At 30.9% G+C, this 13487-nt stretch overlaps 1 protein-coding gene across 2 annotated transcripts in view; it reads right to left on the bottom strand.

Annotated features, from left to right (window-relative positions):
• LOC145269201 (leucine-rich repeat-containing protein 23-like) overlaps window positions 1-13487 on the bottom strand; it is a 578101-nt gene that overhangs the window by 53769 nt on the left and 510845 nt on the right. For both annotated transcript variants that reach the window (XM_080124821.1, XM_080124822.1), the window contains one exon: window positions 7875-8011. In XM_080124821.1, the coding sequence (XP_079980947.1) occupies window positions 7875-8011 (137 nt within the window). The remainder of the gene's footprint in view (window positions 1-7874; window positions 8012-13487) is intronic.

The following is a 13487-nucleotide window of genomic DNA, read 5'->3' as shown; positions in this document are numbered from 1 at the left end:
GATCATTAATGTAGATCAGGAAAAGAGTTGGGCCTAGGATGGACCCCTGAGGGACTCCAGCATTTATACTGTGAGCTTCTGATTTTTGCCCATCAACTACTACTCTTATGAACCTATCAGAGAGAAATGATTTAATAATTGAGAAGACATTTTCAGCTATACCATAGCTGGAGATCTTATGAAGTAAACCTTTATGCCATACCCTATCAAAGGCCTTTGATATGTCAAGAGCGATTGCCCTAGAAAGGTTGCCTCTGTCGAGAGATTCGCTAATCCTATGAGATATAACTGTAAGTACATCTGCTGTAGATCTAGCAGAACGGAAACCATATTGTGTGTCACTAAGAAGGTTATTTTTGCTGAGATGGTTGATTACTTCTGTATTTAACACAGATTCCAGCAACTTACTCATGACGCACAGGAGACTTATTGACCTGTACTGAGAGGGGGATGAACGATCACCTGAATTCTTAAATACAGGGCATACTGATGAGATTTTCCAGGGTGATGGGAAGCAATTCTCCTTAAGACAACGTTTAAACAGTTTTGTAAGTATGGGTGCTAGTTCTGGTTGAAGTTTTTTGAGTACTATAATTGGAATACCGTCAGGGCCGGTTGCTTTACTGGAATCAAGGTTTTTGATTAGCTTGGCAACATCACATACAGATATTTGTATATCACATAGTGTGTTTTCTGATATAGGAGGAAATATTGGGGGTTGGCGGCCTTGGTCGCAAAGGGTAGAATTGGCTGCAAAGTTCTTGACAAAGAGTTTGGTTTTGTCTGATGCTGACGAGATTAACTCAGGTCCATTGATGATAGTTGGGATAGAGCACACACTTCTGTTCAGGATTCTGTTTGCTATTTGCCAAAACTGGTGGGAACCAAGCCGCTGCTCAGCTACTTTGGACTTGACGGACTGAGCATACAACTCTCTTGCGTTCTTTATTACTTTCTTACAATGGTTTCTGGCAGTCCTGAAAGCGGCTTTAGTTTCCATACATCTATTACGTTGGAAGCAGTGGAAAAAATGATTTCTGTGCGCAATAGCAGCAGCACATTCTGGAGAAAACCATGGCTGGCTGTTAGGTTTTTGCTGGAACTTTTTCGAGGGTATGAAATTGTCTATACCTACAATTAACCATTCTGACAGGTCTGATACTATAGACAACACATCCTTTTTAAACATGGAACGCAGAGGAAGATCCGATGTGATGACTCTCAATGATTTCTCACTGATAATAACGTGAATAAATACAACTACTGCTAATAATAATAATAATAATAATATGATTGTGAAAATCAACTCGCATAACCAAGTAGTGCCAATCAATCACAGATAAGTTGAAATCTAACAGAAGATATAGAAAGAATATCCAAAAGAACAGAAGCTCTTGGAATTCTCATAACCTGACATCCCCCACCACATTTCAAAACGTGATGACATCAGCCTCAACTGGCACCACACAAAACAGTCATGAAGGGTCAAGGAGAATAGAAAGAACTGAGGAGGTAGAGCACCCCGACTGGAAAAGCACGGAATATATCTTGTGGATGCTTATTGCCACTCAAAATCTAAAGAAATCCAACGGTCGTTATCTGCAAAAAAACAATGGTAAACGGTTCTTGTGATAACAAAAACTGATTTGCAATGGCTATTGAAAGGGAGATAGTGTTGTAAATATAGTGACCCTTATCGTCACTCAGGTTCCAAGAAACACCATTTGTTATTGGCAGTGATAAATTACTGATAATGACTTAAAAAATAAAAAAAAAACTCTCTCTGAAAGAAATAATAAGAAATAAACGGAGAAAAAAAATCATGTCAAAAAATAAATTTCAATAAAACATTCATCAAATTATTTGAAATCATTAAAAAAACATGCAAAAGTGGAAATACACAAAATATCAATTTTTAAATACAAAAGAAATCTGGATACAATGAAAGTCGTCATAATATTTTTTTTAATTTCATGTTGTAAAAAATCTTTAATTTCCTTTTAGATATTCGTTTTCATCTTACATTTCATTGGAAAAAAATGGAAAACAAAAAACAATTAGCATATATTCTTTTTTTGTTTTCGCTAATATAAAATAAATTCTAAAGAATTCCAACTTTAGAAATTTTACTATTTTATTAACTATTGTTTTGGGGTTTTTTTATTTAAAAAAATACATATTTTAAAATATTCAAAGCTGACTTGATGATTAAAATTAAAAAAAAAATGATTTGATGAAAAATGTTCATCATGAAACTACATATAATTGAAGCATTGAAATAGCGTGTGCATATGAAATGAAAAAAAAGAGGAAAATAATAAAGAATTTCGACAAATAAACTCACTGAAAAAAGAGAAAAACAGAAATCCTATATTCAATATGAGAGAAAATATTTAAAATAAAATTCGATTTTATGAGGATTGATTAAACATGGAAGGGAAGGCGCCATTTTTTTTGTTGTTGGTTTATTACATAATGAATTAACACCAATAATCTCTAATTTAATAATGTGTGCGGCTTCTCTGTCTAAACATACATAGTTAAATTTCCATTGAACAAATTGGGTTCATGAATAAAATTTCCATTCGCACATGTGCGTTTATGAATAAATGCTATAAATCTTTTTATAGGGACCTATCCTTAAAATAAAACTCAACACTTATGATTAGAGCATAATATATTACTTTAACTGTATTTATCTATAACCTAGCTCTGTTCTCCTCTTCTGATAAGAAGCATTAGGCTTCGAAATGTCATCTCCTGTTTTCCTTATCATGTCATATCTTTGATCAGACAAATAAATTTATCTATATTATATTTATTTTTTCTTGAATTATATATATATGTAATATAAAGCTGAACGTCTGTGTGTGTGTGTGTGTGTGTGTGTGTCTGTGCATGTGTGTGTGTGTGTGTGTGTGGTCACGAATAGGCTCGTATATCGTTGACTATTTTAAAAAACTGATTACATATAATGATAGAAGATGTATCGAGGATCAGGAATGGGTATGCTTGATCTGGCAGAACGGTAGTTCATAAAAATTGTGGGGTCTGCGTTCACGCCTGACCCCCAAAGTATGGAAATAAAAAATGAAAAAAAAAAACGTTTACAAGTGTTTTTGATATGGATGTACTTAAGAATACTTTGATAAATATGTTTCAACTTAAATATGGATGGTATAATAAAATTGTGGGGTCTGCATTCGCGCCTGTACTCCATGGAAATATGGCACAAACTTTAACAAAGACTTTTCATATCTATTTGCGTAAGTATACTTTAACAATTATGTTTCAGTTTGAATAAATATGGTATAATAAAATTATTGGGTGTCTGTTCGCGCCTGACCTCCATAGAATGTAAATACGTCACAAAGTTTAACAAGGTTTTTTAAAAGGTCCACAATAACACCTTAACTTTAATCTTAATTCATGTTAGCTTTTATTTATTTTTTTGAGTTGAATCATATTGTGTCGAATAAATTCACCTCATAAATTCACGTTCTTATTAAAGTGAAAGCCAAAAAAAAAGTTGGAACTTTAGACAATTCTCGACACAAATTTTGCATAACACTGTTTTTTTCCTTCTCCACTTGCACGTGGCACTCTTTCGAAAATAGTTTAATAGATAAATAAAATAAATATAAGAATGTTACTTGTTATTGTGTCAAAAGAAGGAAAAAATCCTGCTCACGTGATTACATGTCGTTTTAAAAACATTTACATAACCTTTTTATTTTTATTTATATATCTGTTTAAGCTTTTTTTTTGTCAGTGTACTAAAAGGAATTCAGTTGATTACAACCATTTCTGCGTGTTCTTTACATTACAATAGTACAACCCAGAATCTGACGGCACAATACTACACCGTTCAATACTGTAAAACTGAAACGAAGCTGTTCTGCTTGAAAAGAGCACCGTTCTCTTCTTATTCATATTTATATCGATTCTTTGCTTTAAAAAACTAAAGTAATTACGTGTTTACTTTTTTAATATCCCATTTTGCTGTTTCGGATTATTTTACTAAAGTAAGTAAAGCTTTATTATTTTTCAAAACTGTTTTTGTTTCTTTATTTTTTGATATTTCGTCGATATTATTTAGTAAGAGTGTTTAGCAGAAAAACCAACAAACGACTACTTGAAAAAATAAATATACAAGAAATAAATGTTACCATAGTCAATAAAAGTTCAGTTCATGTTTTTTTGTTGTTTTGAAATAATTTTTAATGCTCTTTACTTGAAATAATTTCAGCGAACCGAAATTAAAACGAAATTTGAGGCGATGACTACTCAAATGAATTTTTTATATAAACTACACATGCCATAATCGAATATTCCTCAAGCACAAAATAATGGAAAACATTAAAATATGTTTATCAATATTCCTTACATTGACGGAAGTCTCTTAAATTGTTAACACAGAATGCTCAGGTGCCCCTCTTTCAAATTGAAAACGGGTCTCCCCATTTCAAAGTCGCTGCCATTTTGATTTTTTTAAAACCGGTTCGTGAATTAAAAATTTTTTTTTTTTTAAACTACTTAAAAATACAAACCAATGAACTTTTCTACCATAAAAGTTACTTTTATTGACTATGGTAACATTTATTTCTTGTATATTTATATTATTATATATATAGCATTTTCTCTTTGTAAGGAAACATCATTTTTTTGGTCACTCTTGGCTACGAATGGAAACAAAGTTGATATAAAAAATATATTTTCGCGAAAATTATCTTTACTTTCACCATATTTTGCTTAGGGTAAAATTTTTGAGTATCAAAACCTATTTCTTTACAACCCCCTCCTTTTCATAACCTATCATACTTTCATCAATCACAGTCCATTTTCTGTAAGCTGTTTTTGAACCCAGTCAACGACGGGTACTTCTGCTAGTATATATATATATATATATATATATATATATATATATATATATATATATATTATTTTTAAAATGAATAAAAATAATATATATACCGCTCCCCATGTGTGGGCACCAAATTGGTTAAAAGGGGAAATTATTCCCAACTCGCATTTAGGTAAAAATGCACTTTCGTAAATAATTGAATTAATTCAAAACATATCACTAAAACCAAACCAAAACAACATATATATATATATATATATATATATATATATATATATATATATATATATATATATATAATCCCCTTTAAGTAAAATTAAAGTTGAGCCCTATTTGTGAATTAAGAATGAAGCCACGAATTAGCGGCATGCATCATTCACAAACTTCCTGTTTGTTAGAATACTTTCATTGATGTCTAAATTATAAATCGATTACATGGCTTCATAAGTAACTTAATTCACTTCCATCAATGTAAATTCCTGATGATCAGCAGTAATCATCACTCCCTGCACTGATGATTGCATAAGCATGAAACACTGGTGTCTGTAGGTATAAAAAATTAATATATATATATATATATATATATATATATATATATACCTATTTGTGAATTATTCCATGGATTTCTGCCTTTTGGATTGCTGTGGATCATCTTCCAATTACGTGATTCCCTTGGAATTTACTTGTGCGAATGGAAATTTAACTAACTTTCTTGGATTCTGTATTTTTGAATTTTACCGTCATTGGATACTTTACCCTTCACCAGACTATCTATTCACATGAAATCACTTTTTTATTCACCCTATTCCCCTGTTTCATTTTTTGTTATCAAGTAAGATCTATGACTTACTTGTAGTTTCATCAAATACTTTTACAAGCAAAATCCGATCCCGCATTTTGCTAAATCCTACCATCTGATTAGAAGGAAAGTATTTCTTCGAAACTCTGCGAATTAAGGACTATCCACTTATTTAGTGGTTCTTTTTCAAATTAAATATGCTTTTAACTCTTTTTCAAAGTGTTTTTAACATGCTTTATTAACTATTTGTTCTTATATATATATATATATATATATATATATTGTTTTTAAAATATAATTATCCACTGACACGTGTTTCCTCGTCTACGGCTCATCAGAGTGGCTTAATCTAGACCGATTCAAAATCGGGACCCCACAGTAATGAGACTAACCTCTTTACCCGCCAGTCCATTCTCGCCGACTGTTTTGATATATCACTATTTATATACATATATATATATATATATATAGAGAGAGAGAGAGAGAGAGATAGATAGATAGATAGATAGAGAGAGAGAGAGAGAGAGTTAACGGCACACCCCCTAGATGTGATGAACCAGCCTCCTTCAGAGGAGGAAGTTTCGTGGGAATATATGTATACTAGACATTATAATCTGTTAAAAGAAGCAAAAGTTATAACCTGCTGGCTAAGTATGAGTGTTTTCTGCCAAATTGGTGGTAGAATATAATTCAATTTGTGCTCAGTTTTTCATTAAATACTAACCCCTATTGATCCCTAACTCTGCATCGAATGGATACCATAATACTTAATTCGCTGCACCTTATCATAACAAATATCTACACAAAATTTCAGTCAGATTGGCACAGTAGTTTCCAAAAAACTTCTCTAGTAAATATGGGATTGTGGTGACTAATTCCTAATTGTGCATCAGATGGATACCTTAATACTTAGTTCGTTGCACCTTATTATAACAAAGGTTTATAAAAATTTCAGCCAGATTAGCTCATTAGTGGAAAACAGTCATGCTGAAAACAGTTTAGATCTGCCCCCCTCCCTCCTCCTGATTTCTACATCAAAATATTTTCAAGCGATCATGAAGTGGAAGCATAAGTTATTGACTAAAAATGCAAACAATTGATCATCAAACAAAAGAATTGATTAAAAAAAGATGCAGATTTTAATGACAAATGAAACACATTTTGTGGGATTTAATGTGGATAAAGAATGAACGTATCTCTAGTTTACAATGCATACTCATGTTAACACATTGGTTCTCGTTAGATTGCCAAAGTTAAGCAACATTGAGTTTGGTTAGTACCAGATAAGTGATTATTCAGGAATACCAGGTGCTGTATGTATTTAGGTATGTGGATATGTACATTATCTCAGGGAGATGAAAGCTTCTGTCTTGCACAGTCCCAGATTACCCTTGGGCAAAATGTAGCACCTGTTAGCCTCTTTCTGATATTGTAGAGGGTTACTATAATGGGGGTAGTTGAAGCTCATCAATAATGATTAAGGCAATTCATCTAGGAAAATGAAAACTCCGATGAAAAACAAAAAACTGGATAAAATGAGTGTTTGTAAAGCAATCTTCTCATAATATTGTCACAAACAAAACACCAACTTTCATTTTGTCAAGAACCAGCACTCAAGTAGGAAGTTTTATGTATATGTTTATATATTTTTATGTGCAAGATTTATTACTTAAGTTGTTAACCAATCATTATAAACTTTGGAACACAACTTCTCAACATGTCTGTGAAATGTGGGTCATATTTAATATCATTTAGTTTTATGAAAAGAGAAAAAAGAAGGGGTTGAAACACTACATGAAAATTAAGATACCTCTGATTTTGTGAAATGTTAACTACATCTATTAGATATTAATTAATAAATATTCACCAAATTTCAGTTTCTTTCGAGTATTTTGAAGGGCTTTTTATGGAGCATAATATGGGCGCACTCTCCCTTTTTTGAAAAACCAAATATTTCAGATTTGCATTGGATTTATAGTCAATTAAGTAAGATTTCCTAAATTTCAATTTCGTGTGAAAATGCTTTAAGCCTTAAATCATAGACATTAAAATTATGTCATGTAAATTTTAGAAGTAACATTTTAATCTTTGAATCTTTCTAATTGGACATCAAAGTGGTGCAAAGTTGTTTAGGGAATTAATTTTGCTTGTGTTGGGACAGGTATTCTTCAAGTTAATCTAAAAAAAAAATGTGAAAAGCGTGATATTTACCTGATATCAAGGTACTTCAACTCACTCATTGGTTCGTTGAAACATGTCAGTTCGGTAATTTTATTCTTCCTAACGGAAAGATTTTCCAATTGATTCATTCTTGATATACCATCCAAATTGCTAATGGAATTATAATCCTGGAGAAAAGAGAAAAATTACAAATGTTAGAAACTGATCATTTCTTCAGCCACTTTTTTTCCTTATGTTCTTACATCACCCAATTCTTAAGTCAATCCTAATTGCCATTTGTTCCAATGTGACAATGCAACTTGTTTTAATGTAAAATGCATTTTTATTACTTGTTGCAGCAATCATTATCCTGTTCGGGTTGAGTCAGATTTCTCCTGAGCATGAATTGCATCTGGAACCATTTTTGATGATCCTCAGCCAGGTTGCTGGAAATGGCTAACTACTCCCAATTCCAGGAGACCCACTACTTCTGGTCCCAATAGTACCGCCAGGTCGTCCGTGATTGTTATCTTCTCTGTCTTCAGCTGTCCATCAACACATTATAACCAACTAGGCAGAGAGATAGGAAAGAGGGCCTTGTAAAATGAGATCTTCCTCTGGTCCAAGAGCTGCATGTTCAAACCACTGGAGACGTTGATAGCTATAACTCTTCATCGATCTCTTTCCCTCAAGGCATTCATGAATTCATTATTGCTCATCATTCAGAACTCCATTCATGCCGTTTTCTGAGAGTATTTTTGATGTATTGCTATAGCTTTCTTTGCAGTTATACAGACAATAAATTGTAGTTTCTTTCTGTTTAAACAGTGCCCATACTGTGAGATTGTCCTGAATATTGGACTCAAAGGAATCTTCTGCACAGCACGAGATACAAAACGTAAATGAAAAAACGTATTCATGATTGCTTCCATATTGCAATACATAACTTTCTACCATGACCTCATGTTATCCTAATTGGGGTGCTGAAGTAGGCTGTCGACTTTGTCCAACGGTTTCCCACAGATTACCAGAGGGAAAGGGGCACCTTGCTTTTTACTTTGACAGTAGTGCTATCCTGCTACCCTATACGGTGCCTAGTATTCCCAAATGGTTACCAATCTGGCACTGGCCAGGCTAATTATTGCTTAACTTTGGTGATCTGCTGAGAACCAGTGTGTCAATGTGATTATGTTATATTATTACATATTTAATTCAACAACACTTATCTGATTATAATTATCTTTTTTCTGATCTAAGCTGCGTCTTCGACTAATAAACTACTAACATTGCAGACTACCCTTGTAGCGATGCTGGTAATATGACACTACATTTACATTTTTACATAATGATGTCATGACCACAAGTCCTTTTGATCTGTTGATAAAACAACTCAAACACCAATGCAACATAAAAAAAGGAAGACAGTCATATAAAAATAGAAGAGTGGCGGACCACTTGTGATCATGTGAAAAAGAGAAGGAGAGACAGATAAACAAATAGCTTGTTGCACTAGACTGTGAGCTACTTTGATTTAAATGCAGTCTTCAATATGTAACAATGACACCCATTTTTAATTTATGGATATGCCAAATTCCATTCATAGGTTCCTCTCATATCACTGCTAAAATCTCCTATATCACCACAGTAGTTTTGTCATTATATTTAGATTTCTAGTGCATTCCACTTCCTCTTCATGCCATATAGTTGCATGCTGATCGCTTAAGATTATATCCCACAGCTTGCCACAAATGAATAATAATCCTCAGCAAATCAGTTCTAGGGTCACCTTTGGAGTCTCTTCCAAATACTATCTTACTTCTTTTCATCTCTTCAATATGGCTTAGCATGGATCCTCCTTTTAAAAGGTTCTGGTGGTTTTGTCACTAGCCCATTTTTTTAAAATGATCTACCAATTCTTTCATCAAAAACTTTGTAACATCGATTATAATGCATGATTTGGTGGTTTTAACCTATTTTTGATTTAAGGATGTGCCAAATCCTAGTCATCGGGTTCTCTCTCTTCACCCATTAAGATTTTCTGTATCATCAAATTAATTTCATCATCGGCAGAAACAAACAGACATTTACAAATCCAACTGAAATGAAATTATTTGTACGATTGTTTTTGTAATTTAAAGAAAACAGATATTTTAATAAAATGTTGGTTCACGCATTATGAAACATGAATATAAGTCACTACCTATCCCTGGCAATATAGATTGAAATTTTGTCAAAATATCAAACTTAACCACTTTTCAAAATCAAGGTAATATAAAATGCAGGTTTTCAGCAGTTACAATATGGACCAAGTAGTGAATCTTCAATACATGAATCATAATTCTTATTAAATTTTTAAAGTCTTTATTTTATTTTTTAATTTTTCCAGAATGCAAGAAGATTATTATTTTGACACATTCATGAGTTGAACTATTGATGGATGCAAAGTTTAATTATCAACACTACATTCTCAGTTGATCCCACTTCTTTTTAGTCTAGTGTTCGCAAAAACTGACACTAAACTAAATCAAGAAAGGAGAAAGATCAAGGAGAAAAGACACTAACCAGACCTCCACTAGATAAGTGCGATGAGGACTAGGACCTTGGGGAGGCTAATTGACATCCAAATTCCAGTGCTAGTAAGAAATCAATAGCAAATGACTGATGCAATAATGCAATTTCATTTGCAAAAGTTGTCAAAAGAGGTGGAGAGTACGGAAATCTGGGAAGACTTATTGTCATCTAGACGCCAGCGAACACCACTGGTTTTTATCAGTCAGTAATCACTGATGACTACCTGGGTGAGAACTCCTAGTGAGTATCTTCGCTGGAATCTCGCACATGGAAAATCCACAAATAGATGACCAGCAAAATATAAACACAGTAAACAGTGAGACCGAATTCTGTGGAACAACGGAACTAAACGACGATGAAACAGGAGCAGAAAACATAATTCAACTTATTAAGGAAGAAAAAAAAAAAAAAACTCCCTTCACCACAAATAGCGACTCCAGATATGGAAGACGTGCAAAAAAGCTGACACAAAGAACGTGGAAATTGAGATCTACGAGACAACAGAACTTAACGAGAATGAAGCAGATGAAGGAAAACAAATCGGAAAACAAATGAATGGAGAAAAAACAAATAAATGAAGAACAAACAAATAAATAAAGTCAAAACAAATAAATAAATAAAATGAATAAAAAAAACAAATAAAGAAAAAAACGAATGAAGAAAAAAACGAATGAAGATAAACAAATTAATGAAGAAAAACAAACGAATGAAGAAAACACAAATGAATGAAGAAAAAAACGAATGAAGAAAAAACAAATTAATGAAGAAAAACAAACGAATGAAGAAAACACAAATGAATGAAGGAAAAAACGAATGAAGAAAAAACAAATGAATGAAGAAAAACAAACGAATGAAGAAAAACAAATTAATGAAGAAAAAAAAAACCAATGTTGAAAAAACAAATTAATGAAGAAAAAACGAATGAAGAAAAAACAAACGAATGATGAAAAAACAAACGAATGAAGAAAAAGCAAATAAATGAAAAAAAAAATGAATGAAGAAAAAACTAACGAACGTAAAAAAAACAAATAAATGAATCAAAAACAAAAAATGGAGAAAAAACAACTGAAGGAAGAAAAAACAAACGACGGAAGAAAAAACTGAATGAAGAAATAAGAAATGAATGAAGAAAAATCAAATAAATGAAGAAATAAGAAATGAATGAAGAAAAAACAAATGAATGAAGAAATAAGTAATGAATGAAGAAAAATAAATAAATGAAGAAATAAGAAATGAATAAAGAAAAAACAAATGAATGGAGCAAAAAAAACGAATGAAGAAAAAAACGAATGAAGAAAAAAACGAATGAATGAATAAAAAACAAATAAAGAAAGAAAAAACAAATGAATTAAGAAAAAACATGAACGAGGAAAAAACAAATGAATAAAGAAAAAACAAATGAATAAAGATAAAACAAATCAATGAAGAAAAACGTACGAATAATGAAAAAAACAAATGAATGAAGGAAAAGCAAATGAATGGAGAAAAACAAATGAAGGAAAGAAAAACAAACGACTGAAGAATAATTAAATGAATGAAAAAAACCAAATGAATGAAGAAATAAGAAATGAATGAAGAAAAACAAATGAATGAAAAAAATGTATAAAGAAAAACAAATGAATGAAGAAAAAATAAATGAATGAAGAAAAAACAAACGAATGAAGAAAAAAGAAAAGAATGGAGAAAACAAATGGATGAAAAAAAAACAAATGTATAAAGAAAAAAACAAATGAATTAGGAAAAGCAAATAAATGAAGAAAAAACAAACGAATGAAGAAAAAACAAATGAATCAAGAAAAAACAAATGAATAAAGAAAAAACAAATGGATGAAGAAAAAACGAATGAAGAAAAACAAACAAATGAAGAAAACCAAACGAATGAGGAAAAACAAGTGAATGAAGAAAAAAACAAATAAATGAAGAAAAAACAAGTGAATAAAGCAAAAGCAAATAAATAAAGAAAAAAATGAATGGAGAAAAAAACAATGAATGACGAAAAAAAATTAATAAAGAAAAAATTAATAAATGAAGAAAAAACAAATGAATGACAAAAACAAATGAATAAAGACAAAGCAAACGAATGAAGAAAAACTAATGAATGAGGAAAAAACAAATGAAGGAAGAAAAACTAATGAAGAAAAAATGAATGAAGAAAAAACAAATGAATGAAGAAAAAACAAATGAATGAAGAAGAAACAAATGAATGAAGAAAAAAATGAATGAAGAAAAAACAATTGAATAAAGAAAAGACAAATGAATGAAATAAAAAAAACGAATGAATGGAAAAAGAACAAATGAATTAAGAAAAGCAAATGAATGAAGTAAAAACGCATGAATGAAGAAAAAACAAATGAATGAAAAAACAAACGAGTGAAGAAAAAGCAAACGAATTAAGAAAAAAAATTTATGATGAAAAAACAAATAAATGAAGGAAAAAAATGAGTGAAGAAAAAGCAAAAGAATGAAGAAAAAACGAACGAATTAAGGAAAACCAAGTGAATGAAAAAAATCAAATGGATGAAGAAAAAACGAATTAATGAAGAAAAATGAATGAAGAAAAAACAATTGAATAAAGAAAAAACTAATGAATAAAGAAAAAAAAAGAATGAAGAAAAAACAAGTGAAAAGAGAAAAAAATGAATGAAGACAAAAACCAACGAATGAAGAAATAACAAATAAATGAAGAAAAAAAAAACAATGGGAAAAAAAACAAGCGAATGGAGAAGAAATAAACGTATGTAGAAAAAACAGAGGAATGGAGAAAAAACAAGTGAATGGAGAAAAAACAAATGAATGAATAAAAACAAATGAATGAAGGAAAAACAAGTGAATGGAGAAAGAAATGGATTAAGAAAAACTAATGAATGAAGAAAAAACAAATGAATGAAGAAAAATAAATGGATGAAAAAAAACAAATGAATAAAGAAAAAACAAATGAATGAAGAAAAACATATAATTGAAGGAAAAATAATGAATGAAGAAAAACCAAACAAATGTAGAAAAAAACAAATTAATGAAGAAAAAACAAATGAATGAAGAAAAAACAAACAAATGAAGAAAAAACAAATGAATGAAGAAAAAACAAATGAATGT

This window comes from Euprymna scolopes, chromosome 4 (genome assembly GCF_053919585.1).
Source record: "Euprymna scolopes isolate OS-2025 chromosome 4, ASM5391958v1, whole genome shotgun sequence".
NCBI classification, from domain to species: Eukaryota; Metazoa; Mollusca; class Cephalopoda; order Sepiida; family Sepiolidae; genus Euprymna; species Euprymna scolopes.
Note: the sequence above shows the minus strand (reverse complement) of the source record. Positions and strands in the feature narration are given on the sequence as shown.